General features: G+C 45.2%; 2 protein-coding genes across 3 annotated transcripts in view; one reads left to right on the forward strand and one right to left on the reverse strand.

The window, feature by feature from the left end:
* slx4ip (SLX4 interacting protein) overlaps positions 1-1,759 on the forward strand; it is a 28,820-nt gene extending 27,061 nt beyond the window's left edge. Inside the window, exon 7 of one of the 2 annotated variants that reach the window (XM_026354327.1) lies at positions 90-1,759. In XM_026354327.1, coding sequence (XP_026210112.1) covers positions 90-870 — 781 coding nt within the window. In that variant the 3' untranslated portion in view covers positions 871-1,759. The remainder of the gene's footprint in view (positions 1-89) is intronic. The other variant, XM_026354326.1, reaches the window with a different exon arrangement.
* A 674-nt stretch (positions 1,760-2,433) lies between these two features.
* jag1b (jagged canonical Notch ligand 1b) lies at positions 2,434-27,646 on the reverse strand. Its single transcript, XM_026354324.1, has 26 exons — positions 27,273-27,646; positions 26,805-27,095; positions 20,571-20,622; positions 18,010-18,261; positions 17,492-17,552; positions 15,243-15,373; positions 15,028-15,147; positions 13,586-13,699; positions 13,386-13,499; positions 13,180-13,293; positions 12,703-12,749; positions 12,046-12,219; positions 11,454-11,604; positions 10,391-10,555; positions 10,186-10,299; positions 9,947-10,060; positions 9,659-9,772; positions 9,132-9,248; positions 8,387-8,414; positions 7,853-7,938; positions 7,140-7,253; positions 6,933-7,042; positions 5,924-6,163; positions 5,247-5,378; positions 4,860-5,001; positions 2,434-4,258 (listed from the first exon to the last, which is right to left on the reverse strand). The coding sequence occupies exons 1-26, from the start codon at positions 27,327-27,329 to the stop codon at positions 3,783-3,785; spliced, it is 3,630 nt and encodes a 1,209-aa protein (XP_026210109.1). The 5' UTR covers positions 27,330-27,646; the 3' UTR covers positions 2,434-3,782.
* Between the last annotated feature and the right edge of the window lie 22 nt (positions 27,647-27,668).

Raw genomic sequence — 27,668 nt, forward strand, 5'->3', positions numbered from 1 at the left:
ATGATCTAATGCAAAACTTTCCAACCCCACCAGTCATAGAGGACACTCAAGTATCTGTTCATATCCTCTTATCCTTTTAACTTTTTCAGAGCCAAAAAAGCCAGTGTCCAGCGAGAGCCGTATGGTTCCAGTATGAGAGAGCAGAACATTGACCAAAGAGTCTGTCCCAATGACATTAAATGTGAATTTAGGGCTGGAGAGTCTGAATCAAGCCCAAACCTCACAGTGTCCAGCTCTCAACAGAAGATTCTCCCAGAAGCAGAGCACAAGTTGCAATGCCCCGGTGCCATAACTGAAGCCGTGGATCAGATTGGGACCACTCAAAAACAGGGCCTGACACAGGCACAGCAGACAGAGAACAGTGCTCCACACAGCATCGGCTCAAATGGGGCCTGCCAACAAGAAATCTGTCAGGAGACCAGCAAGAGCAAAAGGTGCAAGCCAGTTGATGAAGGGGAAGACCCTCACCCACAAAGGGCCAAAAAAATGTGCCTTAGAATACCCTCAGCCACAATGCAAAATCATTCCACTGAGTGTGCCACACAAACAGTGAAGCACGATCTTCTTCCTCTGCTGCCCATTCCTGAAGTCGAATCCCAGGCAGAGTCCAAGGCTTTCCCAGTTACCGAGTGCAAGAAAACCACACTGGAAGTAGAGCTGCTTACTCCAGGGAAACGGGCCCAGAGGCTCCCCCTCGCAAGCAATAACACGGCACAGACAAACCAAAACAGGCTGGCCGCAAGTCTGAGGGGCCTATCTGTCAAGCCTGCATCCTCAGGCTCCTCTATTAGTTCCAGATCCACACTCGTAGAGGAGGGGAGTGAAAATGTGCCCAGAACCTCTAGATTACGACGACTGAAGAGGTCCTGAGGGGGAGAGACAAGCTACAGTAAAGATGCCTGACGCCACAGAGATAGAGATGATATTGTGTCAGGCTACATGTTTACCCCATGCAGTCTCCTCAGATGAGTCACATTGTACTACAATATGGATTCTTTTCCCATTTGGGGCACACACACACACACACACACACACACACACACACACAGATCAAATGCTGAACACATTATGGCAATTGATACATGAGCGTTTAAATTACGCTTTGTCAAATACTTGAAACAGATTTTGCCTCCACCCATAAGTACTGGTGGTCAAGAGAGGCTTGCAAATGAAAGTCAAAAACCTTTAATTGGAGTTAAGATTTGGTTTTGTGTTAAAGATTGGGGATTTCAGACAGGCAGGAGCCATGCAGTACGTCATGGCTTTCAGTCTGAAATACTGGCTCCTATGTGTCTGAAAACTGTCCAGTTTCCCCGCTGAAGCTCCGCTGTGATTGATTGCTGTTTCCAGATTTATTTCATCACCCCCTTCTCAAAATTTTATTTTTGTAGCTAGACTTCATTCATACACAATTTGCTCCATATTTTGTTGCTAAGCACCTGAAATGTATGTTTAAGTTTGAGAGTATTATGCAGCTTTTCTATTAAACTTGAACTAAATTTCAATGAATTTATGAGCAGTATTGATGTATTAATATATTAAGATTTAGCTGTTGTGATCACTGCAACTCTCGACAGGGATGTACAAATCATTCAGTTGGCACAGACCCAGAGAGAACAGCAATCACTCATGTAAAGCCTAAGGTGTTCGACTTGTCAAACACAAATACATTAATTCTGATTTATTTTTATTTTACTGAAAAGATGTTTTGTAATTTAAATAGATTTTTTTCCTAGGGAAAAAAAATCTTGGAATCTTTGTGGAAATATGCAAACAAGATGAGTCAGCCAGCATGAAATAACATGTAGATCTAGTCATTTTGCTCACACGGAGTCCAGAGTGGGTGATGGTCATGGCAATTTGACAGTGAACGTCTGTCTAACAATGATGTTACTAATGAAGCAATGTAACCTGAGATGAGTCACCAGCAGGAGCCAATTTTGTTCTCATCAAGACATAGACAATATGGTGGATTAGTGAAACTGACCCTAATGTTTAAAGTCCTGACATGTTTAAGAGGTGTTGATAATCTCTGGCTTTGCCTTTAATCCTTTTAAACTGATTGTGCAGGTCAGTACATCTTAGAATCTGTTCATTTTACAGTGTAGTCTTGAAGTCTGTTAGTTTGAAAACTTAAGCCTGCTACTCGAACTAGACCAACAAGGTCAACATTGTCTGAGGATCATGAGGAGCAAGGGTATTTTTGTCTCCAGGATTGACTTAATGCAACGTAATAAGCTGTAAACACATTTGGACAGAGACCTTGCTCAAATCTATGATGTCTCTCCAGCAGCAGTTCCCACGCCAGCTGCCATGAGAAACCTTTCATATGCTCCAACATGTTTAGCTTGATGCAACATAGATAAGACTCTTCACTGCCTCTCCAGAACAAAGACAACTTTAATTCTCTTTTCATACAAAATATTTAATAAATATGACTTTCAAAAATATATTGCCAGATCAAAACATAATTCTCAAGTTCATAACAAAAGTCAAAAATAGGACAAAATGTTGCCATGATCTCAAAGGGTTAACAAATGAGATAAAACATGTTTGTCTTTAAGAGCCTCATTTTTAAAACGGAAACAAATGTGCACAGAAACTAAGCGGACTCTTGCAGAGCAAGGCAGTGTATTTTATCTGGTTCTACAGTGTTCCCATTGCCCCCCTGCTGTTCAAGTACTCGTGGTCTAGCTTAGGATATTATGCTGACTAAAGCAGATGGGAATTCTGGCGTGTTGTGTTGATGTGACTTTCTGTGCAAGCTGGTAGATTTTTGCAACCTTTGAATTATGCCAATGGGTTAAACTGAAGCTGCTGCAGGATTTCTGTTCCCTTAAATATTTCTCCATTAGTGGATAGCAATATGTCTGCTTCCATGTCTATCCGTCGCCACAGCTATGATCTTTTGTTGTCCTAATCTCACATGCCTTCAATCAAGGTCCTGGTAACATGAAATGTTTAAGGTATGGAAAAAGCATTTTATTTCTTTCAGGCCCAAAATGTCTACTCTTTGTCTCCTTTAAATTTGGCTTTTTTAGAATGCATTGAGAAAAAAAAAAAGTAATTGAAAGAAATGGTAGGTGTCCATAGCTATCAAAACCTTCAAACTAGACAGAACATATAAATAAAAAGGAATGATATCTTAAGGCTCTTGATTATTAAGTTAATAAATCAAATATACACAACGATTAATAAAAAAGAAAATGTACATATCTACATATTCTAAATCAACACATAAATTCTTCATATTGGCAGCAACTGCTGACATTGAACCCCCTTCCCTCCCCCTCCCTCCCAAAAATAAAAATAAATAATAAAGTTGATCTTATTTTTTTTTCCTCATCTGACAGTTGCTGAAGTCCAAAGCTGAAAAGGCACTTTTCTCCTAGAAAGAATTCAAACACATACTAAAAATAATTAGCTCTAGTGTTGAACACGTCGGGTAATTTTCGTCATTGTACAACTATTACACCAGGAGCCCCTTCCATGTGTCCGCTAAATTAAAAAATAAAAAACAAACACAACAGGGAAATGAAATGCATAAGTTCTATAGTGAAATGTATACCAGTGCCTTGTGTTTCCAGCCAACCAAAGCAACTGTCACTGCCAGTGTAAGCCAGCTTGTCAAAACTTAAATTAACACGGGGAATATCTGAAAATACTGTGGGGTCACGACTGACACGACAGTTTACCAACTAGACATGCCAAAGCTCCCCTGTTCCACCCACCACCGGGGTGTGAAGGCGTAAGGCTTGGTTGCACAGCAACACAGCTGTCTGCTATACAATGTAGTCCATCCTGTTTATGCTGTTTGCTGTCTCCAAGTCTCTGTTGTCCTGTTTATTAGTCCAATTAGGGTGTTTGGATGTGGAGTTGGGATTGGACATGGGCGTCTTCTCATCCCTTTCCACCAGTGTGTATGCTGGCTGTTTGGCAAAGCGGCCCTTCTGTAAGTGCCTCTCCTTGTCATCCTCATCCCCCTCGGGATGATTTGTCCTTATTTTGGCAATGATGGAGTTCTTGTTTTCATAGTCTTTAATGGCCACTGTGAGGCCCACGTGCTTCTCTATAGGGTTCTTGATCTGGTTAAGCTGCTCCCGCACGTTGTTGGTCGTGTTGTCCTCGGAGCCGGCAGCCAGTGTCCCATTGTGGTTGCTCTGTTTCCTCCGGCGGCGCATGCACCACAGCAAAATGGAGACCAGCATGAGGACCCAGATGACTATGAAGATGGAGCTGAGAAGGGGCACTAGATAATCTGTTGGAAGGACAGAAGGCAACCATGGATCAAAGAGATGCCACAAATGTAAAATAATTAATTCCCAGTTAAACAATACACAATAGGTCTGATTATTTGACTATGTCAAGCTGAAATCATTAGCATGCTTTTGCCAGTGCAACCTGACCTCTAAGCCCTGAATGAGGGGGGGCTGCTTCTATTTGGCCATGGCGGCAGTCTGCTGTCACCGTGTTGATGAATGGTGGACACATGCGGGAGTCCTATTATGAGTGCAGCCAGTCACTATATGAGCCAATCTGAAGCCATGTAGCCAAGAAGCTCTGCTCTTTCCATTGAAATCCTGGCTAGATTCTTTTTCAGCTCCATTACAACTGCCATGAGATGGCAGACCAGGGCGGCCCAAGTTGTGTGGGAGGGCTAGGAATTATTTTTCATGCATGCACATTTTTCTTTGGTGCTAAAAATTGCTGTCATATTCATGGCTTGGCTCTTTCTCAACTGATCATTTTAGAAAAAACAGACAAAACAAAAACCCCTCCCACCCATTTCTACACATGCAAGTGTGTGCAAGTTTGGAAAACATTATAGGCAACAATTGGAGTTTGGAGGCAGTTCATACCAGTTTTGCTGGAGCTTGGCACACGCACTTCCACAATGGCGGAGATGATGGTGTTGTTCCCATTGCGTTTGCTAACCAGGTCAATTATCCTGTCTGTGATCTCTTTAATGGGGCTCCGGTCCAAGCGATGGTCCTCAGTAGACTAGAAGTGCCAAGAGGAAAGTGAGGTTTAAGTTTTTTAGGCGTTTAGTTTGTATCTTGTCTGCCACTGACCACATTTTCTTGTTGTTAAATGATGACACAAAACAATCAAACCTAAATCCGCCACGCATACCATTAGAGCATGCCTTGCACATGGCAGACAACTCATCAAGCGTTTTATTTTTTGAGTCCGCATTAATAGAGGCAGAGAAACACATGGCAGACAGAGTGGGAGGAGGTGCTTACAATGCAGACGTGGATCTCGTTGCTGGCTGAGAATGAGGGGTCGCAGGTTATTGACACAGAATGCTCCAAGGAGAAATTCTTTACTATGTACAAGTGCCTCAGCTGCTTACACACTTCCTCCACAGTCAAGCCCTGGACAGAAAGAAGAAATGAAGCAAATGTCAATGCACATTGAAAAATTAGAGGGGGGAAAACAAGAAGAAAAAGGACCAGCTAAGCCTGTATTTTGGCAGCATGTTCAATATGCTATCTGGTTGGGATCCACCTCATTTAGATTAAAGACCACAGGCTCATATGCTTGTCACTATCTGCTGTCATGCTTGTTAGGCAACTGGCGAGTGATGATCCTGTGTGGTGACAGAGTCGCCAGTGGTCCCCATGTAGCTGAAATCCATATAATCCTAAAATTAATCTTGTTGTGTGGTTGGGTTAAGAGAGGATTGGTATGAGTTGCAAAGTCATGAATGCGTGATTCTCAGGAACCCCAAAAATTGGATGCAGACAACCAAACAGGAAAAGAAGGGAGGCATAGTTGAGCTGGTGAGCACTTCTGAAAACCTGATCTTTCTCAGTGAGCTCCCCCCATTTATTAAGAGTGGTGATGGAGGGGAGGCATGAAAAACAACCTCGGACCTCTTTAATTCAATCTCTCCCTCACTGGTGCCTAGGTAACTTACTGGAGGCAGGATCTCCTTGTTGAAGGTGAAGGTGATGTTGGCGCAGCTGTTGTCCTGGTAACTGGAGCTGGGGTGGCATTTGGTCGAAGGCGGGGGAGGGTTGGAGCGCCAGCACTCTCCTGAGTCAGGGCAGGGTTTCACAAAACAGTGGCCCTCCCTGATGGGAATGCAGCTCTGACCTGAAGAACATCCTCCCCGACCTTTAGCTCCCAGTTTGCATGATGTAGGGCCACACCACATCTGGAGATACAAACAGAATAGATGTTGACTTCATGATCATGACTTTTACATTAAATTAAATATTAACAGGACTAGGGTCTGTGCTAATCAGTGATACTAGTTTTTCCCCACTCAAGGGTATTAGTAGCTCAGTAAAGATTAATTTCTTTCCACTGCAAGTCAGGAGATACCTTTCTGCAATTGAATCTAAATACAGATTAGCAAAAAAATGGCAACATCCACATAATTGTGTTCCAATATAACATGGTGGCCAATGGCTTACAGCCCTAGATCACTTCACCTCATCATGCAATTTCTTCCTGGGGGAGTCGTATCAGTGAGGTACCATTGTTCACTGGTGTGTAGGCGAGCATGATAATTACAGCAATACTTCAGGCCTCAACTCTGTATCACCCAATCGTTATGCAGTGTGAATCGGGAGATTGTGAGCTGGCATCTGACACCTATGTCAGACAGTGCCATTGTGTTTCTTTTCAAAACAAATGGCATCATCTCTGCATTGAATTTAACACTCCCAAGCCAAACTCCACCCTATAACACAGATTGTTGTCGTGGCCTGGCACGGCCCTACGTGAGATCTCTGGAGATAGTAGAGTCTGGGACGTAACCACCTACGCAGGTTTCGAGTCAGTGTAGTAACAATGTGTTGCAGTTATTCTGCATTTAGTAAACAATGACTCATGTGCTTCACAACTGAATGGAACAATCAAATACTTTGCATTTGCATAATTTCTTTATTTAAGCTAACAGTTAATTTGTTTAAACATACCGTCGTGCACACAACTTTTCCATTGGAACAGTAGCAAGTATTGCACTCCTCATCCCATTTAGTTCCATCAGGGATGACGTGTCCATTAACAGAGCAAGATCTCCTTGTCACTGCGTTAGATAAAACCCCATTGTTAGAAATAGAGAAGAAACCGTTTATTTGTTTTGTGGATTTTTCTTAAATCTCAAGTCATGTCAGGTCTTATACCTTCTTGACAGTGGGGTCCTGTCCTGTCTGGTGAGCACAAGCATCGATACCCGTTGATCTCATCCACGCAGGTAGAACCAAAGGCACACGGAGAAGACTGGCACTCATTAATATCTGTGGGGGTAAAAATAAGAGGGTAAGAAATGACTCCTTTATGGAATAAAGAGCACAGCTAGGGCACCCAAATATTAGGTTCAGCAGCCAGCATACAAATCTAATTCTTAGGCGAAATTAACAAAGGGTCATGTGTCATTTCCACAGTACATACACGCCAATTAACAGAGGACAAGCAAACATGTTTTAAATCAGCCCTGGACTGTTTTTGCCCCATGCAGCATTATTAAAAGCTGCATCATTAGCAGGTATGCAGGAGCTAAGGGCTGGACTTAACTCAGCAGAACAAAGAGTTTGCAATGGGAAAGAATGTGGCCATCTGAAAGCCTTTAAGAGGGAAAACAATCTGTATAATCAGTGTCAGAGAGCATGGCTGATTAACTGTTGGCCTGCTAAGCTGGTTTTCCCCGAGGACAGTGGCAGGGCCCAGTTGAGTGACACCAAAAATGGCTCAGTCTGGACTGCAGCCCAATGCAAAGATAATTGGCTGGCTAGAACATTAATCTGTATTGAGTGCGACTGTCCCGCAACCCTGGCCAGCTCTAACTGACAGCTCCATCTAAAGTCAGGGCAGAGCTGGATAAAGGGTAAATACTCACTGATCCGACAGTCTGGACCCGCAAAGCCTGGGGCACACTCGCAGCGGTACCAGTTATCCCCGTCGACACAGGTTCCGCTGTTGTAGCTGCAGGGAAAAAAGCGGGGGGGTGAGACATCAGTTTGTAGCTCCAAATACCTCCTGACTTGTTTTCTAAAGTAGACACCCAGTTATCTACACTTCTCTGATACCAAACTGTTTTAGGCTAGGAATTTTCTCACCAGTCAAAAATTTCTCAAAGGCAATTAAGGCAATCAGTTTTTTTTTTTTTATTGGACAAGTGTGCATGGGTTTGGGAGTGAGCTCCAGTGGTGTGTGGTTAAATTAGAATCATGCTTGGTGGTTCACAAAACAGGGTTAGCTGATTGAATCTCAGGAATGACAGGGAAGGGTGTATGCTTGGTTCTCAGTGGAGACACAGTGAGAGAGAGAGAGAGAGAGGGAGAGAAAGCCTGCAGGTGAGAAACTACGATACAGGAGGTGCAGCCTGTTTACATCTGTCTAAATCTTCAGGAAATGTTTGGCTTCCACTTACCAAGGGTGGGGACTGCAGTCGTTGGTATCTGAAAGAGGAAAAAAAACATAAAGGGAGAGTGAGTGAGAGAGAGACAGAAGTTTAGTGCAGAGCAGAGAGCACGTCTGAGCTTGCGTGTGCAGAGGCGTGTTGGGCTGGTTGGGCCTGGACTCCGCACCGCCTGATTCCGTCGCCTTTTTTAACAATAGAGCAATCAACCGAGTCGACGAAAAAAGAAAAAAACAACAACACACAAACAACGAAAAAACCCCACAAACAAAAAAAATAAACACTACTACTGCCAGTGACAACACCTCCACAACCAGATTCCCACCCGTGTTGTTTCTCCCTCCTTTACACAAGTTGGGGAATTTATGTTTTGGCGTACATGCATACAGAGCAGGAATTCCAGGGAAGCCAGGGAAATGGAGGAGGGCTGTAGAACAAGCTGACATGTCACTGTTTGGACAGGAATGCAATGATGAGAGGGGAGGGAGGAGGTGTGTGTTGGACAAAGAGGAGAGGGGGGGAGAAACATCTGTCTCCACTTTCCTGAGCCCCTTTCTCCCTCCTCCTCTTTCTCCTCTCATGGCCGGCAGCAGCCAGGGAGAAAGTAAAAAAAAAAAAAATAAATAAAGAAATAAGGTACAGATCAACAGAAGATGAGGGAGTTCGATTTAATCAGCTGCAGGATTTCACCTCTGCACTAGGTAGCAGGAGATTTATCATGATTTAACAGCTCTCCCACTGCTTAAAGATCACTTACTCTGATTGCACGTGGGGCCCTCCCAGCCTTCCTTGCAGACGCAGGTGAATGACTCCCCTGTCACCACACAGGTACCGCCATTCTCACACGGGTTGGGAAGACAACTGGAGTTTTTGGCTGAAACACAATAATAAAACAGAAAGTTAAGTTCCCCCCCAATCATTACAGGATTATGAGTGCAATCATAAACCTTAAGCAGTCACAGTAGACTGCTGTTGGTTAGGCATTTTTCGGTTTCCGTTTTCTCTGAGGGAATCTGCATTCCACGACTTAGAAGTATATTGTCAGTGCAATCGGGGAGTTTAAGCGGATATCTGTCAGCACTCTCAGGGGAGGGAGAAACTGGCGAGGCGGGAGATGGGAAGAGAGGGGGCGCTGACAGAGTGAAGGGATGAAAACTGTTCTGATCTGACACATCTGATTAATCTCTGAGATGATGCAGCTCCCCCACAAAGCAACCTCTGTCTGTGTGTGTGTGTATGTAAATATGAGACGTTAAACAAGCCCCCGTCGTTGCTTTGACTCACCTATGTTGCACGTTGCGCCCTCCCATCCTGGGGAACACTTGCACTGGAATGTGTTGCCCTCGTCATAGCAGGTGCCTCCGTTGTTGCATGTGGCTTCATCGCACTGACTTTCCCCTGGGGGGAGCATTTAAAATCTTAGGATTGCTTAAGCTCACATGTGTCTGAATAAACACACAGTGTGTTGAAGATTGGGTAATTATATATAGATATAAGAGCATACCACAAGCTTGCACAGACAGACTACATGGGTGTGGAAAAAAAACAAAAAACAAAAAAGAGGGCTCTTACGGGAGTGGCATGTCTTTCCCTTCCAGCCATTCTTGCATTCGCAGAAGAAATCAGTCACCAGGTCTCGACATGTGCCTCCATTATGACAGGGGTTGGTGCTGCAGTCGTCAATATCTGGGCAAGACATCGGGCCGAGTGAGATTACATGTGGTATATCAAACACGGCATCAAACACAGTTTTCATGTTGAAACATATATAGCATTTGTTTTGACATCATGTGACAAGCAGGTCTACTCACTAATCTCACAGTGGACGCCCTCCCAGCCGTCGCCACAGATGCACTGGTACACGCTGACTTTGTCGATGCAGGTGCCTCCGTTGCGGCACGGGTTGCTCTCGCAGTCGTTGATGTCTGAGTTTCAAAGACAAGGTCATTAGAGCAGTCTGATATATTACAACTAGTTGTGTCCTTGTTTGTATCGTGTCACAGATTCTGGTCTTACTCTCATGGCAGTAGGTGCCTCGGAAGCCCTCCTGGCACTCACAGCTGAACTGGCCCCCGGCCTGGCTGCGGCAGCGGCCATGAGGTCCACACACGTTCGACGAAATGTAGCGCTCTCCCCCAGGCGTGCTATTGGACGCCACGGCGACTGTGCAGCTGTCAATCACTGCAGACAGGAGAGGCAGTTAGACAGTTAAACAAATGACGAAACCTGTCTGAACAATGCGGTTTGTGTCTAACAAGTGATAATGAACTATGGGAATTTTGTTTCTCATTGGTATTCAAATGAGAGTTGCGTAATGATCTATAGTCATTAAGCATGACAGCGAGTAAATGTCAGCAAGCGAGTAAGAGATCAAGTTAACACAAGTTACCAAGTGTTTACAGACGCCAGCAACTTGGTTAAACATTTCCATCTGGAACACAGTGACAGTGTGAAAAAAGAAACCGAATGATAGGAGAAACAGCGATAAGCTGTTATGCTTTTATAAGCAATTCAGAGAGATCTTTGTCAATGTGCACTGAAATCCCTTCCTTTCCCCCTGTCTGATCAGGTTAGGAGCTTGGGCTGAATTTCCCCCCCGTAATCACTTAATTCTTGCCAAAAGCAGAGAGAATCTCATCGTCTGGTATCTGACTCCGTGGTTGGTCCACTCACTCAATTACACACACGCAGAAAAACGTGCACATTCATCGGGGGGAAAAAGAAGAGGTAGCCCACCAAGTCATTACCAAGAACACACACAGTGCTATCAGCCCGGTGCCAGATTTTCAGGGAACTCAGAGGAGGGGAGAATCATTGGAAAAGCTTTGCTGAGGAGATGGAGGGGGGCATTAATCAAGTCAAGAAACACTGCTCACCTTGGCCAAGAATCTAGGTATTAGGTATTACCCTCATGGGAAAAATGTGGCCAATGAGTCCAGGCAAATGTTGAGGACCTGGCCTTGTTTAGCATTTTACCACAGTGTGCTACACAAATAGCTTTTATCTAAAAGGTCCTGGCAAAAGACAAAGAAACAAAAAGCTTGTGGTTACTGCAGGGACGAGACGAGATGAGACGTACCTTTACATGTGGTGGTGCGACAGTGGTCTTTAAGGTGAGAGCAGTTTTTGCCCTCATAGTCTTCTGGACAAGCACAGTAGTAGTCAGTGGCCAGGTTAAAGCAGGGTGCTCCGTTGTGACAGGGGTTGGGCGAGCAGTAATCGATATCCAGCTAGAGGAGAAAGATATTGAATAGAGGGAGGTGAAACTGATAGCTGACATAGTTACTGCTACACTAAACAGAGCAAAATCCACAGCATCCTCCCTGCAGGCTGTGCCAGGAAACAACACACACACACACAGCACTTGAGGAAGGGGGAAAAACAAGGCAGAGACATAGGAGCCGTCCTCTGAGTCTGGGCTTCAGTACTGAGGAATGTATCCTGCTGTAGCAAGGAGCAGCTTCAACAAAGCACTCCCTTTCAAAAAGGAGGACTGTGCAACAACAGCCATTTATGAGGGTGGGGCAGGAAAACTTTCCAATGCTTGCTTAAAAAAGGAAGAAGGGGAGAGGGGGGGGCAAGATTTTAAGATACGAAATGATAGCAGGGAAGATGCATTCGTGTGTGTGTGTGCGTGTGGGTGTGAGACGGCAGCAGGAACTGTGTCTCACCTGACAGAGATTTCCTGAGAAGCCAGCCAGGCACAGGCACTGGAAGCCATTTACTTCATCCTGACAGCGCCCGCCGTTCAGACAAGGAGAGCTCGCACACTCGTCAATGTCCCTCTCACAGTGTTCGCCAGCGAAGCCAGGGGGGCACACGCAGCGATAGCCATTCACCAAGTCCTGAGAGCCACGGGGAAAAGTTGTTGGGTTTTTATTTTTTTTTATTTTTTAACTCTAATGCATCCACACATTTGATTAACTGCTTTGACAGGGCGGGGTCCAAACAATAACTGTCAAACCAGGGAGCACAATGAAGGGAGGAGGGGGGGGGCACATGACAAGTTTGGAGGAACATTATCACAGCTCCGCAATTATTTCAACACATTTTCCTGGCACGGGCTCAACACAATAATATTTATGGTAATTCAATCTAGTGTGGTCAAGGAACTTGTGTGTCCCTCCCTTAGAAACCCCTCTGAACCCACTCCCCTCAGATTTGATTTCATGGAGGAATTCTGCAACAATTCCTCTGTCGGTTTGGAAAGAACAGTCTACTACAGATATTTATATAACTGCTGTAAAAGTCTTAGACTTTGACATTAAAAAAACAAAACAAAAAACAAATAAGCAAACAGATAAAGCGAGCTGGTTTGTAACACGTACCTTGCAAGTTCCCCCGTTCTGGCACTGGTCCTTGCAGTCGTTTATATCTGCACAGGAAAACAAATCTGAGGATTAATTCTGAACAGCTTGACTAAGTAGCCTGTCTTTCAAAACAAGTGTGTGCTCCATGTTTCCCATGCTAGAGGCCTTTGAAAACAAAGTCAGAGCTGGAGAGCACTCTGCAAAGAGCTTGATAACGTGGCTGAAGAATCAGTGCGATACAGTATTGAGCAATCCTATCTGCTGCCAACTGAAACTAGTGCTGGGATTGTTTTGAGGCACCTCTACTTGCCACAGCTTTGCCCACAGGGCTGATGCAGCACATTCAATCACACTGCAGGAAAAAAGGCTGCACTTGTCCACCACTAGTGCTATAGCTTTGATTCAGCCTGTTCACAACAAACAGAAATAAATAAAGGAGGCGGGAGCTGGGCAGGTGTCCCGTTACCCAGCTGCAGCTGACAACTTTCAACTCACTGATGTCGCAGTTCTGGCCTGTCCAACCAGGGACGCACTCGCAGAAGTATCCACCAATCAGGTTGCGGCACGAGTTGGCATTGACACAGGGCTTGCTATCACATTCGTTGGCATCTAGAGGTGGAGAGAAGGGGGTTAGTGGCATTTGCATGTGCGGTTGACGGGTGTGAAGTGGTGGAAAGAAGGTAAGACGACAGGTGTCTCACCGATCAAGCATGTCTTTCCTGTCCACTGCGAAGGACAGTGACACTTGTAACCGTTGACCAGGTCCTGGCAGGTACCTCCATGACTGCAGGGGTTTGGAGAGCAGTCGTCAACATCTGTTCAAGAGAAGTCAGTTGTGGTTATCCTACATCGCACTTTCTGTGACGGTGTTTTCATGTAATAGGCTGAGTGAAAACCTTACTGATAGTGCAGGAGGGGCCACTCCAGCCTGGCGCACACTGACATTCATAGCCTTGGCTCGTTTCGGAGCAGCTCCCTCCGTTTGAGCATGGATTGGACAGACAGGCGTGTTCCGCTAGAAAGACAGATTTGCAAACAGGTCACACATACAAACCCTTTGTGTGAGTCATTTTTAAGAAGGAAAAACCTCCCCCCCCATTACAGGTTATGATTAAATCGTTACTGATTTGATTGGTGTTCTTTGCTATTGTAGCTGCCCTGAGTATATTTCTCTGTGACGCCATCTGGCAACTTCTGCTCTATTATTCACTAGATATTAAAATGCATTTCAGCTTCTGAACTCCGCTGAACACACCCAGGGGTTGCCTCCCTTTTCTCACCCATCACCTACAACTGCTCCCTCCCTCCCCTCCCCCACATCCCCGCTCAAAATCCCCCCTTCTCAGTCTCATTACCCGTCCGGCAGAGCGCACCACCAGGAAATCATCCTTCATGCTAAGTTGACCTGACCAACACACCGTGACTTCCCTCAGACTCCCCGCCATTCTTCTTCTGAGAGGCAGCAAAAGAAGAGGGAGTGGCGAGAGGGGGAGCCTCAGCCCTGTGCTTTCTCCTTTATGGATGAGTTAAGTATGAGTGAGTTCCAATTGAATGAAAATTGATGATTCACTTGGGGAATAACTAGGCAGTTGGAGCTGATCAGTGGACGGCTCTTGGTAAACTGGCGGGAGGATGGAAGGGAGAGGATGCAGCTCTGCACCCTGGGGCCCCGTGTGTTACAATAGCCTGACGTATCCTTTAGTGTGTGGACCTCCTGTTACGGAGGGCACGGTTTCCTGACATCTCCGCAGTTAAGCTGTCAGCGCCCTGCGAGGCTCAGATTTAATGAGGAAAAAAAACATCAGCTCCATGGTAAGTGTTCACAGCAGCTGAACCTTGGCACCACACCCATCAGACTTAAGTGCCTCAAGAGCGAGGAGATGACCAAGCCCTTAAGATCAAACAGGTGGATTACCTGACTTAGGGCCTGGAGTGGATTACCTGACTCACTGTGGAGTGAAATTTGCCAAAGGTTGTTATAAATCACATGATTCCACTGCAACCAGAACTCCTTCAGTCACTGGGCTAAAATTTAAGAAGCACTAAAGGGACAATTATGTGATTTAGTCTTGTGTGCCACAGAGCAGGAGGACTTGTATGAATTAAGTAAAGGATTGATAATAAACCTTGAGGGCATCTTTCACTAGACCCTCTACACCTAGTTAATGCAAACAGCTTTCAAACTCCAATAACACTGATGTCAGTATAAAGGTTATTCCCTGAGACATTAGAAATGTCCCCACATGTCCCCCCGTGATGAAACTAAGCACTAAACTGAGCTTCATTTGTCAATGTGGAGGAGTAGAAGTAACATGTATCATACTGAGCATCCCTGACACTCACCTCTCTCACAGTTGGCACCAGAGTAACCCTCAGCACAGGTACACTGGTACTTGTCAGGTCCGGTGTTGATACATGTCCCGCCATTGAGGCAAGGCTGGCGAGTACCACAGTAGTTCAGATCTGAGAAAGGAGCATTTCAAACAGCTTTAGTTTGTTTCGACACAACATGCGCTGCTCCTACAGTGAGTGCAACTGAACAAGCGAAGGTATTGAACCTTTATCGCAGAGGTGGCCGCCCCAGTTGGTCTCGCACAGGCACTGCCAGGGCTCTACACAGGTGCCATGTACGCAGCCAGGGTGGGGGATGCACTTGTCACAGTACTGGCCCTGCCAGCCGTATAGACACCTGTAAGACAAACAGTGGGACATAAACTAAAAATCAGTCCACACACACACACACACACACACACTATTCAAGCAAATTCACAATCACAGCGAGATCACTAATCCCTGTGGCATCTGAAAATTCTAATAACTTAATCTGTTTATTCCAAATTCCTTCACAAGCATTACGGCAATAATCTGAACGTAATGAACTACACATCAGCGTATACAACACGGAGCTGCACAAATGAAACAAACAAAGAGGCAGTCTTCTTGTTCTCACAACTGGGCTATGTCTTAAAAGACCACAAATGAATCCTAAGTAGCAGGGTGTTTATGCAACAGCTTTTAAACAATACTTGGGGACAGGGAAACTGAGGAGTATTTAGCATTTTACCCAACAGAATAAAAAAAAAACACAAAACACTAAATTACAGTTCCAATGGGACCTTTAGCATGGCTAACATTAGCATGCGGCCAGACGCTCCCTTTAACAACACTGTGTCTGTGGCTTGGCAGCAGCGGCCTCTTTGCAGAGGAGTGTTCAGCCCTGAGCTCGGCTGTTATGCTGCTCATCCTGGTTCCCATGAGTCAGGAGTCGGGCTGCTGCCCCAAGGCCGAGGAGGGTGACACGGCCTGCTGACCGCTGAAATGTCCACGTCCATAATTACACCAGGCTCCATAATTAAATCAGCAATCAGTCAGGCTGAATTTGAAAGGTGGTGAAGTGGCGATACAGTTTCTGCTGCGGAGCCTAGTGACAGGAAACCATGTCCCTCTCGGGGGGGTGGGAGGGAGGGTGGGGGGGACTCACTGATTAGCCTCAAGAAACGGACGAACTGTAAAAATAAACGCGGCGGTTAAGTAAACCTCAGTCTGTGATTAAACAGGCTATTCTTGAAAGTGTGCTAATCCTCTCCATGAGAAGCGGCGCAGGATTCCCCAGCAGGATCCCAAATCTGTCCCAGTTATTACGCAGCCGGATGAACGGGGAACGGGACAGTGCATCGCGCCGCAGTGCTTGACGCACATAACCATTAGAAAACCTCAAGATGAAAACAGCCCTCTTCAATCTGGGTGTTGTCGCAGCGCACCTAATGATGATGTACAGGTGTGCTTATTGCACTATTAGTGAGAATGAAAGCTGTGGATATCATTAAAAAACTCTGGGCTAAAAGAAAACCCCCCGGAGAGCCATTAGCTGTCGCCAGGCTGACATTAAGCCGGTGACGAGGAGGCTGCTCCAGCCGGCGGCCAATGTTGCTATGTACTGCTGTTGTTTAACACTCCGCAGCTCATTCACCGACCACGACATTAGTAGAGCTCGCTTGGAGAGTTTGCTAGCAGAGTGCATATAAACAAAGTTCAACTCGGGGCTTTTAAATATAGCCACACCTGTGCAGAGACTAAAGCAATTCAAAGCTCCTGTTCTGCCAACAGCCACACAGGCACTTACAAGAAACCAGATGATGTCAAACGCTTGTGAAGAACAACAAAGCTCCTGCACCAAATGAACAAACCTGATCGCCCCTGTGCTTGATTTATAGCCAAAATCAGACAGCTAAGAAAGCAACCAAGCTGTGGGGAGACTAGTCAGGCAGCGCAGGGGCCTCAACCAGGATGAGGAGGAGATACAACTGTTACTGCACACAATGCCTCGGGTCTGATATCCATCTGTGCCTGGCTTTTCCTTTGGCTGTGTGCACAAACAGCATTACAAAGCCATTAGTTACACAAACAATACACTTGTAGGCTCATCTGAACAGTACATGCAGTTTGACTGATAGCGCTCAGCTCATTACAGGGAGATACATAGGTTCCATGTCCAACATGGAGGCTTGGCAGCTGAGCCTCTCCTCTCTCCAGACTGACAGCCTCGACCAAAGCTCCACGAGAGATTTCCAAGCAGCTCAGCATGCAACCTGCTAAAGCCTGAGTACTGATAGTCTCTTGGCCTGAACTCCAAGGGAAAGATCTATGAAATCACAGAAATGTTCCCTACATATCAAAATGATCCACGCCACAGGTTCTGGCACAAGCCTCCATAATGTGTAAATGCACACGAACAGCCGACGTTTGCTATTTCACACAATTCAAATGCAGCCATGTCACAGATAAAAGCTAAAGCAGAGTCACTTACTTGCATCCACCTGGCTCCTTGCATGATCCATGTTCGGTGCTGCAGCCTTGTCGACATATAGCTAGAAGAGGAAGAACAATCATTTTACTGCCTGGTAACTCGATTCAAACTTAGCTGCATTTTTTGGCACGTTTTAATTATAGCGGCAAATGATATAATTACTGGTTTCTGTGACATTTCAGCATGTGAGAATAAACACTGCTGTCAACAAATAACAAGCTAGCCTTGCCATATAACACAGTAAAATATTTAATAAGAAATTTGCCTTGTCACACAGGCAATGAAAAGCTATATTTGAATAGAAGAGGAAAGAAGAAAAAAAAAAAAAAAGCAGTGGGAGTCTTTCATTCAATGCAAACCATGCTACAGACTGTGCATCAGCATGAATCACAGATTACAGTCTGGCTGCTAGTTTTAAGACTCATTCATGCTCATAATCAGACTGTCTCAAGCTGGTGTTTGCCTTTTAAATCATGTCACCCATCAGTGATCTTAGTGCTGTGATCTCAGCACCTCACCTGTGTTGCAGTCAGGCCCGGACCAGCCTTCCAGACAGGTCTTGTTTCCGTTAAAGTCGCATGTGTAATGCCCAAAGAACTCATCCCTGGGCCGGCAAAACTTGTTGCAGCCAAAGCCGTAGTAGTGCTCGTCACAGCTGACCCGGATCTGGTATTCAAACTGGGCCACATGGCCGTTGTGAGTCAGCTTCTGCCAGTGCAGGCTGGGGTTGATCATGCCGGAGTGAGAGGCTTTCTCTATCAACCTCCCATCTGCACACAAAGAACACACATCAGTTTCGACACAGTTAACGCTGTCTGCAAAATTCTTGTTAGAAATTATATTTTGTCCCCTCGGTTAAGTTGGTGTTCATCACATGTTCGAGGCAGGGAGAGAATACTGGAATGCAGCATCCTAACATTACACATTAGGGAGTTGCAATGTTCTCAGTGATCATACAGTGGGAAGCCAAAAACGCTGACACAAATTGCAGAAGATCTCTTAGATAGTAGATTATATGTAATTAAAGCAAGTATGTGTGCTGGAGAGGAAGAAAAGTACAAGGAGGAAATGCAGAAAAAAGGAAAAGGCTGCCAGTAATGAGCACTCTTAACTGTTTTTTTCTCACGCTCCCTCTCCAGTGCTCCCTGCTTGGTTTCTGATACTCAGGTTTACAGCTTGAGGATATTGCTGGTCTCAGATGCTGCCCTCTGCATCTGCTCAGGCGAGGACAGAACCGCACTTCCCATAAATTACAGCGTGACGACCCTGATGCCGCAGTCAATGCTGGGAGGGATGCCAGTGTGCCATCAGCATTTTTTCCCCCCTCACAGTAAAGTCTCAGTAAAAAGTGGTCATGTATCCATCTAGACGAGGCTTGGCCGATACCACTTCTACACGTGACCGTGAAAAACGTACAAAACTGCAAACTTAGACCCAGAAACAGACTTACTGTCATGTCAAACACGAAGAGGTCATGGCTCTGTCAAATGTGCAAGGACTGACCTGCGAGTCAAGGGCTGTCATGAGGTTTACACACAGAACAAAAAAACGAAGCAAACACGCACACCCCCCCAGACTCCAGACACTACAGTGCAAACATGCATCCAGGCCCTCACTCTCTCACACGTGTAGCACTCGCTGCATGATTTCTAAATCTTTCACCTGGGAGAGAATGAAAAATGTGTCACCGCCATTATTTACTGCGCTCATACAAGCAGAGGTCGCTGACCGCTGGGTGTATTGCTCCTCTGTGTAGTATGATGCAACGCGGCGAGCAGGGGTGGCCTGCTGTCATTTATTTACTGTGCTGTGGTGTGTATAGGGGGATTCAAGGAGGGGGCACACACTGAAATCACAGTGCCCAAGAACATTTCGCAGTAGTCCGGGATCCAGAACTCTGCTGTGTGGCATCTCTCTACCTACCGCTGGCCTGCGGTGTCAGGAGTAGCACATCATCTCTATCTGCTGCCTGGCTCAGAGTTAAACATAAATCAAATAAGCTTTATTAAGCTTAGAGAGGCCAAGCTCAAACTAAGAGAACATCTCAACTTTGAATCTACAAACATTGGGCTACCTTTCTCAAACACTGGACTTAACCTCTAAAAATACTTGCTTAGAAATGTACGTAATTATAAGACGCAGACAAAAGCCTTTTATTTTCACTAGGATTCTGTTGGTAATTAAATATCACTTGAAATATTCACAGCACATGAAGATAGCAGGACTGGAAGCTAGTGTGGTCGAGCTCAGAGGAGCTTAAGCAACATCGAGTGTTAACATTCAGGGGGATTTTCACACAAGTGGCCTAATAGGTCTCTGGGGAGCGGCAAATACATCAGAAAAGGCTGAAACCTTCTTGACCTCGAACATACCTGCGCTACTAAGGGATAAAGCCCTCCCTCAGCTGGAATCACCAGGCTGTCACCGATGTGTCTGCCAACCAGCTGACATCTCGGCATACTTTATGGCACAAACCAAACCTGGCAGCAAACCATCATTGGAAGAATAGCCAGTTTCAACCTGTAGCTACTGCACATGCTCTGAGCTTGGTCCTCAGCCCACCTGCACCAGAGGTAACTTTAACTTACAGAGCTCAGAGGCCCCTGTCCCCTGCATTGTGACAGGAGGATGATCACAGCACTGGGCTCAGTGGCTGAATGAACTCTGTTTTATGCCTCAGTGACAGCAAGACCCCGACCCTGACTGGCAGCACCTGCCATCAGTCACCGGCCAAATGAAAACATTTTTATGGGGGAGGGCTCTGTAGAGCACCCCCATCTACCTCAGTCCACTTCCGTCTCTCTGTCAAGCCTGTCCCCACTTCTTCTTCTTCTTCCGCCTCACTCCCCTGTCCTGCTCTCCCGCCTCACAGGCTCCTGTCAACACGCTTTCTTAACACGGACACACATGCAGACCCAGCGGACCATGTGGAAGAGGGCAGCGGGGGGTTCAGGAAGAATAAACTTCCTTTTCTGACCTTCAACACAACTCCTCCCAGATGTTGCTTTAGCAAAGGGGGAAGACGCAGAAAAGAGAAGAGAAAGCAAAATGGAGATGGCACACAAGGACAAAGACTCACCATTGGTTTCATTGTTGAAGTCCAAGGCTTCCACTATCAAAGTGTAGGACCTCTGAGGAAGACAAGAAAAGACTGTTAGCAAAGAGCAGGATCACCAGAAAAACGCTGTTTCATAACATTACTATACTACGAGTATTAATGTTTGAAATATATACTGACTGATATACCGTTTATTAGTAACCATGCAAACTAACTTGCACTCCTTTTTCCACAAATACCACATAAACATAAATCACCTTTTCAGGCCTATCAATTGTCTGATTTCATGTTAAATGTGCAAAAGCATGAACACAGTACAGAAAATGGTTAAGCTGGTCAACAGAGGATCAGTGGTGACAGACACATAGGCAGTGGTCTGGTCTAGCTGTAAACCACCCCAGAAGGAGGCTTTCTAAGGGGTATAATGTGGAAAGAGTCAAATAAAGCCAGTCTGAATCAAAAAAATAAATAAATGCAGGTGTAAAATGCCAAATGGCAAAATATGTCTTCATCCCAGCAACGGTGACCTACACTAGTTCATGAACTTTTAACGTGGTGAGTCAGAAAAACATGAAGAAACCTAAATAAGAAAAAAAAAAAGAAGTGTGTTGCAAAGATGGTGACGGTGATGGTGAGGCAGAACAGGCAGACAAAAAAAAAAAAAAAAAGGAATCTGCAGGAGACAGAGAGTGTTACACTCTCGAGAGCCTGTCTTGATTTCAGCACTCCCAAAAACGCTTTGTCTGATTCGGGGTCGGTAGCGCTCACACCAATATCAGCTTACGCGTTGGCGCTGCCCTGTGCCACAGTCATGAGGGAACAAACAATGTGTCTATGAGCGCACACAGCGGAGTCAGGGAGAAAGCATGCGACTGTGAGAAAGTGTTATTCACTTACAGTGGTTGAGCCTCCACTAGAAACACCTACTTGTTATATTCACACACGCTTGCCCCTAGCAGCGATGCTCGGAGGCACTTCAGAAATTCTGTAATGCCACCATGACCCTCGTTGCATCGATGACTTCATGGTAAACAAATCTACTCAAAAAGGAAAACCCCTGTTCGCTTCCCACAGGAAGAAAGAAGAGGGTATGACTCACTCCCAGAGCTTTTTTTCTTCGTGGCTGTACCTTCTTTTGTCAGACATTCAACTTTCCATCTTTCCAGGAGGCATCTGTCTCATTCTGTGCCAGTTTTACACTGTAATCAGGGAAGCTATTATTCGAAATCCAGTGCTCATCAGAAACCCAGACTTTACAGTACATTCTGACTCATAACTGGCTGCAATCATAAAAAACTCAAGTTAGTGAGTCAGTGGTAATGTGACACCTAATCATCTATTAATACAACCCAACATATAGCTAGTTACCAGCACTAGAATCATCTGGCTCCCCTTAAAGCATTAAGCACTCCTATGTTTTTGCTTTGCCATTACTTTTCTATAGAGGGGGTGTCATTTTTCCAACCTATACAAGAGAAAATGAATGCATCATTACAATAGGTGCAACAGGAACTACTGCAGTTTATTCAATCCGATGGTGAGCTCATCCAAAAAAAAGGGAACTTGAATGCATCATTACTGAGCGCACATGAAGGGAGGACCTCATGAGTCTCTCGAAATCAGCCATCGTTGCAACATTAAAGAAAGGAGGGGGGAATCTTGTCTTACATTATGATTTGTATTCTACTGAGTCACCCTTCAGTGACCTCTCAGACAATCTTAACAGCACATTATCAGTTAACTGCCAGCTACATTAGGAGCAACAATGGATCCCTGCCAACTCGAAACATCAACAAAGCTGGTTCACCTGCTGCACAACAAACTCTCACGCTGTGTCCAGGGAAAAAATAATCATTAAATCACTTTGTGGTGGACTGATGTCAGGAGGCATAATGTTTGACGGATTATTGGCTGATTCATTTAAAGGCAGATCTATGAAAACATGACAACACACCCATGTCTTGCGTGACTCCGACTTGTCTCAGCATGGAAGTTATTGCAGCACTGTGATCATCATCACCACCAGCTCATCATGTAGTTGTCCTACATTAAAAGGTCCACACCAAACAAGACAGATGTAGAAGTGTAGTAGCCTCATATAACTCATGTGTTTACTAGTCACGACTGGTCTGAAAGGTTTGGCGCCCTCGCAACTCCACATCGAGCAGAAGTCATAATGGTTCAATCTAACGAGCAGCCTCCCGGTTACTGGGCTGTTCAGTTCCAGAGAAAATAACTGCTTCAAGAAAGCGAGATAGCGCCTAACTCCTCATTCACTAACACTCCATAACTCCTCAGCGGTTATCAGCTTGGAACAGTCTGCCACTGCCAGGTTCACTTTTCCCAGGCTACCAGCTGACTCACAACTTCTCTTTGAACTAGAGAGCACTCTCTCACACACACACACACACACACGCGCACACACACACACACACACACACACACACACACACACACACACACACACACACACACACATGTCCAAGTGCAATAAGTGTGGCCATATGTCTTCTTATCTTTCTTGGCCAAACAGACACTGTCCAACAGACAAGCAACATACGAGATAAAGATCATTCCAGTTCAAATCACAGAGACTTGCCAAAGAACACTACTGAATCCTCTCAGTAGGGGAATTTTCCCAATACACACACACACACACACAGACCTCTTATCCTGCCCTCGGCTGAAAATGGATCCATCTGATGTTTCATTACAAGGAAAATCTAACAAAATAATACGAGGTACGTCTCACAGAAAAACAGGCACAAGTCAAAGGTCTAAATACAGGCGAGGCAGAACAGATTAGGGTGGTCTAAGCCTTCAGTCAGCACAGAGGAAATGTAAACAGTCTAGTCAATGGGATATTGACTTTCTGTATCAGTTTTCCTAAGTCAATCACTTCGATATCAAAATGTGATTTGAGCAATGATTGTTCACTAGTAAGCAACACACCCTGTTTGCTGTGAAACCCAGGTTCAGTCATGAAAAGACAACTTTCTTAATCACCTTTAAAGCCTTCACTGATGGACTGGAAGGAAGGAAGGAATTCATTGTTTGCCAAGAGATTTTCATCACAACAAGAGTCGAAGACTGTTGTACAATCAACAGCTTGTTAAGTATACTGTACATCGGCCTGGGATACAACAGAACCTCACCCCGGCAACCTTCGCCAACTAAAACAGAAAGACACGGCAAACAGATTTTGGATCTTTTGCAAGGCAAACAAGATCAAAACATGAACCCGGAGCGAGGAACGAGAGCCATTTAAACACGCAGACAGTCTATCTGCGCTTTGCAAGCGTCGCTGACCAATAAAGGGAAATTAAATCAGGGCACAGGTGATCCTATTTAAACATATTCTCCATGCACGTCACGTTTCCATAGGGCTTGAAACTACTGGGATCACCCATTATGTTAACACGACACTGACAGAATGCTGCACAGAAAATAGTCCCTGTTAACGTAGAGGGCAGGGTGAGGTGGAGAGGAAGAAAAAACATTTATTTTCCCTCTTTCACTTGAGTAATTTGCACTTAACTGCCACATCAGAACAGACTATATTGAACTAGCTTGTCATTACAGCCACAGCTGCCGGGAGTGCTTACCCTCCAGGCTGAGCTCACTATTGTTCTGCGACTCACCTCTTCCCAGTTCTCAGACTGCTCTGACTTGTCAACAAATCAATCATGTCCCAGGTTAGGAAAGGACACACCTGCACTGTATTAACTGAAAGATGACGGAAAATTGTGCTAAGAAAATAGAGGCGTTATTAAATCACGTTGAGATAATTAAGGTGTCACATGAACTAAGGCGAGAGATGAAAGCAAAAGGTACGGCTCAAAAAAAGAAACTGGCGAGGCAAATGAGCGGAGGAGTGCGTCTAAGAATTCAACGTATGTAGGAGTAACATGGGAAAAATATGCTGAGGTGGACATCGAGGCAAGGTCACAGTTTGCATGAGAGCCAACTTCATCACTGCTGAGTCTACTACAACTGCTTCCTGTTGCTTGCCCTGCACTGGAATTACAGCTGCACAGCCTCTATTATGCTCCGTAATCCCCACCGTAGTCACTGAGGGCACACTATTGTCCCTGCTTGATACACTGTGAGGGCCTGCGTAGCTAGAATAAAAGTATGAAACAGACACTGGTTCAGTCCAAACAGGGCCCTAAAACACTGATGTGCTCCTGTTAAAGATGTCCAGCCACCAGGGTTCAGCTGGACGCCTGGCTCTTGCCCTACCTGATCTAAGCATATGTGTAGGCTCATTAAGTGCAGCAGTTACTGTGGGTGGCAAGGTTAAAGCGATGAAATACCTGGGGTCCAACCGAGCGTGACTTAAACAAAGCCCTTGGCCTGGACAAGAGGCCAACTTCATGCAGTTCACAAGAGAGGATGAAGGGAGGGGGGCTTCATGAACTCAGAGTACCCAACAACCCAATTGCACCACACTGCCATCTGTCCACAACAGCCAATCAACTGATGAAAAGGACAAAGAGTGATATCATACCTAACCTGACGATTGTTAATGTGCACTGGAGTAAAGCACTTGAAGTGAAGGATAAGAAAATTGAACACGCTGCTCTGTTCTTTCACAGATCTACGCCTGGGTGCTCCAAACTCATCACTTCACCAGTCGACTTGTATTAAAATGACTCAACTAAACAATGCTGCAGGAGTTGCTGCATTCTCATGCATCTGCCAGAAAGTTGATTCTGGGACACCGTATTCGTGCTGTCGGCGTTGAAAGAAATACGAGTAAAACCAGCACAGTCATCAAACTTGAAATGGCACCAGGTTTCATTTCAATGTCAACAAGTGCTGTTATCAAGTAGAAACGATTTTCAACCAGTAAGATGAAACTAATCTGGCTCCGAGTGCTGATGCCAACTAAGTGTTGCCATAGTGTGAACATAAACAGAAACCTTTGTCTTTAGAAAAATAATAAAAAAAAAATAAAAAATAAAAAAAAGGTGTGAGGTGCCAAGTGGAAAGCAAATTAAATAAATACAGATCATATCAAATTTCATGCCACCCTACTGAGAACAATGTTTAACTACCCATCATCGGTTGGAAACACAAATCCAAATCATTTGTTCTGTAGCACACATAAAAATGTAGCACGTGAAATGATCTTTCACTTATTCTGGATGTTCAGACTTTACCTTTGTGCACAACGTACAACAAGAACTCCTATTAAGACTAAAGTAAAAAAAAACAAAAAAAAAATAAAATATATATATATATATATATATATATACACACACAGACACACACACCAGCAGACTGTGCCTTTCACCCATCAGGCACAGTGGAGGAGTTTGCGGGCCAAGCCGTGGGGCCAGTCAGTCTGTGCACAGTACAGCTTTTTTTTTTTTTTTCACTCCATTGAAATGTGCTCCAGCAGTGCAAATCATATCTCTCACAGAGCTACAACACTGCCACAGGCATGTCAGGCCCATTTATTTACTCTATGAAGAATAGCTGACACTTGAGGAAACCAGAAAGTGGGTTTTTTTTCACTCTGGAGTTTCGTGCGCTGTGATGAGCAGCTGCCAGGGAGGCAGGGCAGGAGAAATGTGGGAAAATGCAGCTCACCCTGCTTTTTTTTTTTTTCAACTCAGGTTTATTTCTTGAGTTGTTAAATCGCACCAGACTGTGTAGGAAGAAAGAAAAGAAAGGGTGCTGCAAGAAAAGTGACAAACAATAAATGCAAAAAAGGGGCCATGCTGGAAGAATAAGTTCACTTTACAAAAGAGGAATACTCTTCATTTTAATTCTTAATCGTGGCTCAAATCACATTTTCTCTATTTCTACCTGTCTGATTAAACCTTTAATGCAATTTTTTCAGGACTAATTATGCATAAAAAAAAAGATTAAGCAGGACTTAAGGAAGGTGAAAGTCTGCTGCAGGAAAATACCAGCACCTGGTTAATTGGCGCAGAAAATGAGGAGAGCTGGGGGGAGTGTGGGGAGTGGGGGAGAGGGGGGGGGGTCCTGCCTGAAAAGGATAATTCACAGAGAGCTAACTTCCATAGAAGAAGCTCATTCTTTTGTTTGTTGTGATTTCTGTGCACTTTTTTTTTTGAGGGGGGGGGGGGGGGGTAGGTGAGACAGTAATTGCACAGAATTGCCCTGCAAACATGCTCTCTCTCTCTCTCTCTCTCTCTCTCTCTCTCTCTCTATGTCTCTCTCTCTGTCTGTGTTTATTCGTTGGGGCTGCACACCAAGTGTTTCTTAAAGCCTTCCACTCACCGGCCAGGCAAAGCTGAAGGGCAAAACTATCCTGGATTTGTCATTCCTGACAGAGCTCTTGAAAGAAAAGGTATTCCCTCCTAGGACAGGCGTAGATCCCATTCCGAAGCTGCAGGGCCCTGCAGCAGAAACCCTCGACTGGTATTCCTTCAGGCAAACTTTAAAAAACGTTTCGCACTCGTCCCGTGTGCATTTCCTATCCGCTGCGTCCCGTGTGCCGTCACAACACATGCCGTTCACTTTGTGCATCGATAAGATTTGCAGCTCGAACTGTCCAGATCCCTCTGACACCTGTTGGAGACAGAAGAGTGAATGCAAAGGAAAAAAAAGAAACATGAAGAAGAAGAAGGAGAAACTCAAACGCTACACTGTCTGCACATGCACAGGTTTTTAGCTGTGGGCACATTTTGCATGTGCCATGTTCACTTAACACAACCCCCCCCCCCCCCCTCGATATAATCCACACACCTTCGCAAGAAAGCAGAGCAACAAGGCAGCAACCACTGAGCCCCGTCTCAAAATCATGCCTCCGGACTGCGGGTACCACTCTTCGGACTAGTCGTCTGGCCGACACACGGCACCGGAGCTCTCCTCTGGTTTGAACATGCACGAGTGGGGGACTCGACACTTTGATCCGCAGAGCACAGGTTCCCGGTTTCAAAGAAGACCTCTTCCTAGTATGTCCCGCAACCTCTCCCGACGCCTGCTCCTCTTCGTTATCCGACAGTTTCCACTAGTTGAGGGAAGTTGACGCAGGAGCCATGCGACAGCCGAGCCCGCTGCTGACCGACTGTCTGACTGACTGACTGAGTGACTGACTGCTGGTCCGAGCTGGAGCGCACTACACAAGTGGAGCAGGCAGAG

The sequence above is a fragment of the Anabas testudineus genome, chromosome 15, assembly GCF_900324465.2.
Source record: "Anabas testudineus chromosome 15, fAnaTes1.2, whole genome shotgun sequence".
Taxonomy (NCBI): Eukaryota; Metazoa; Chordata; class Actinopteri; order Anabantiformes; family Anabantidae; genus Anabas; species Anabas testudineus.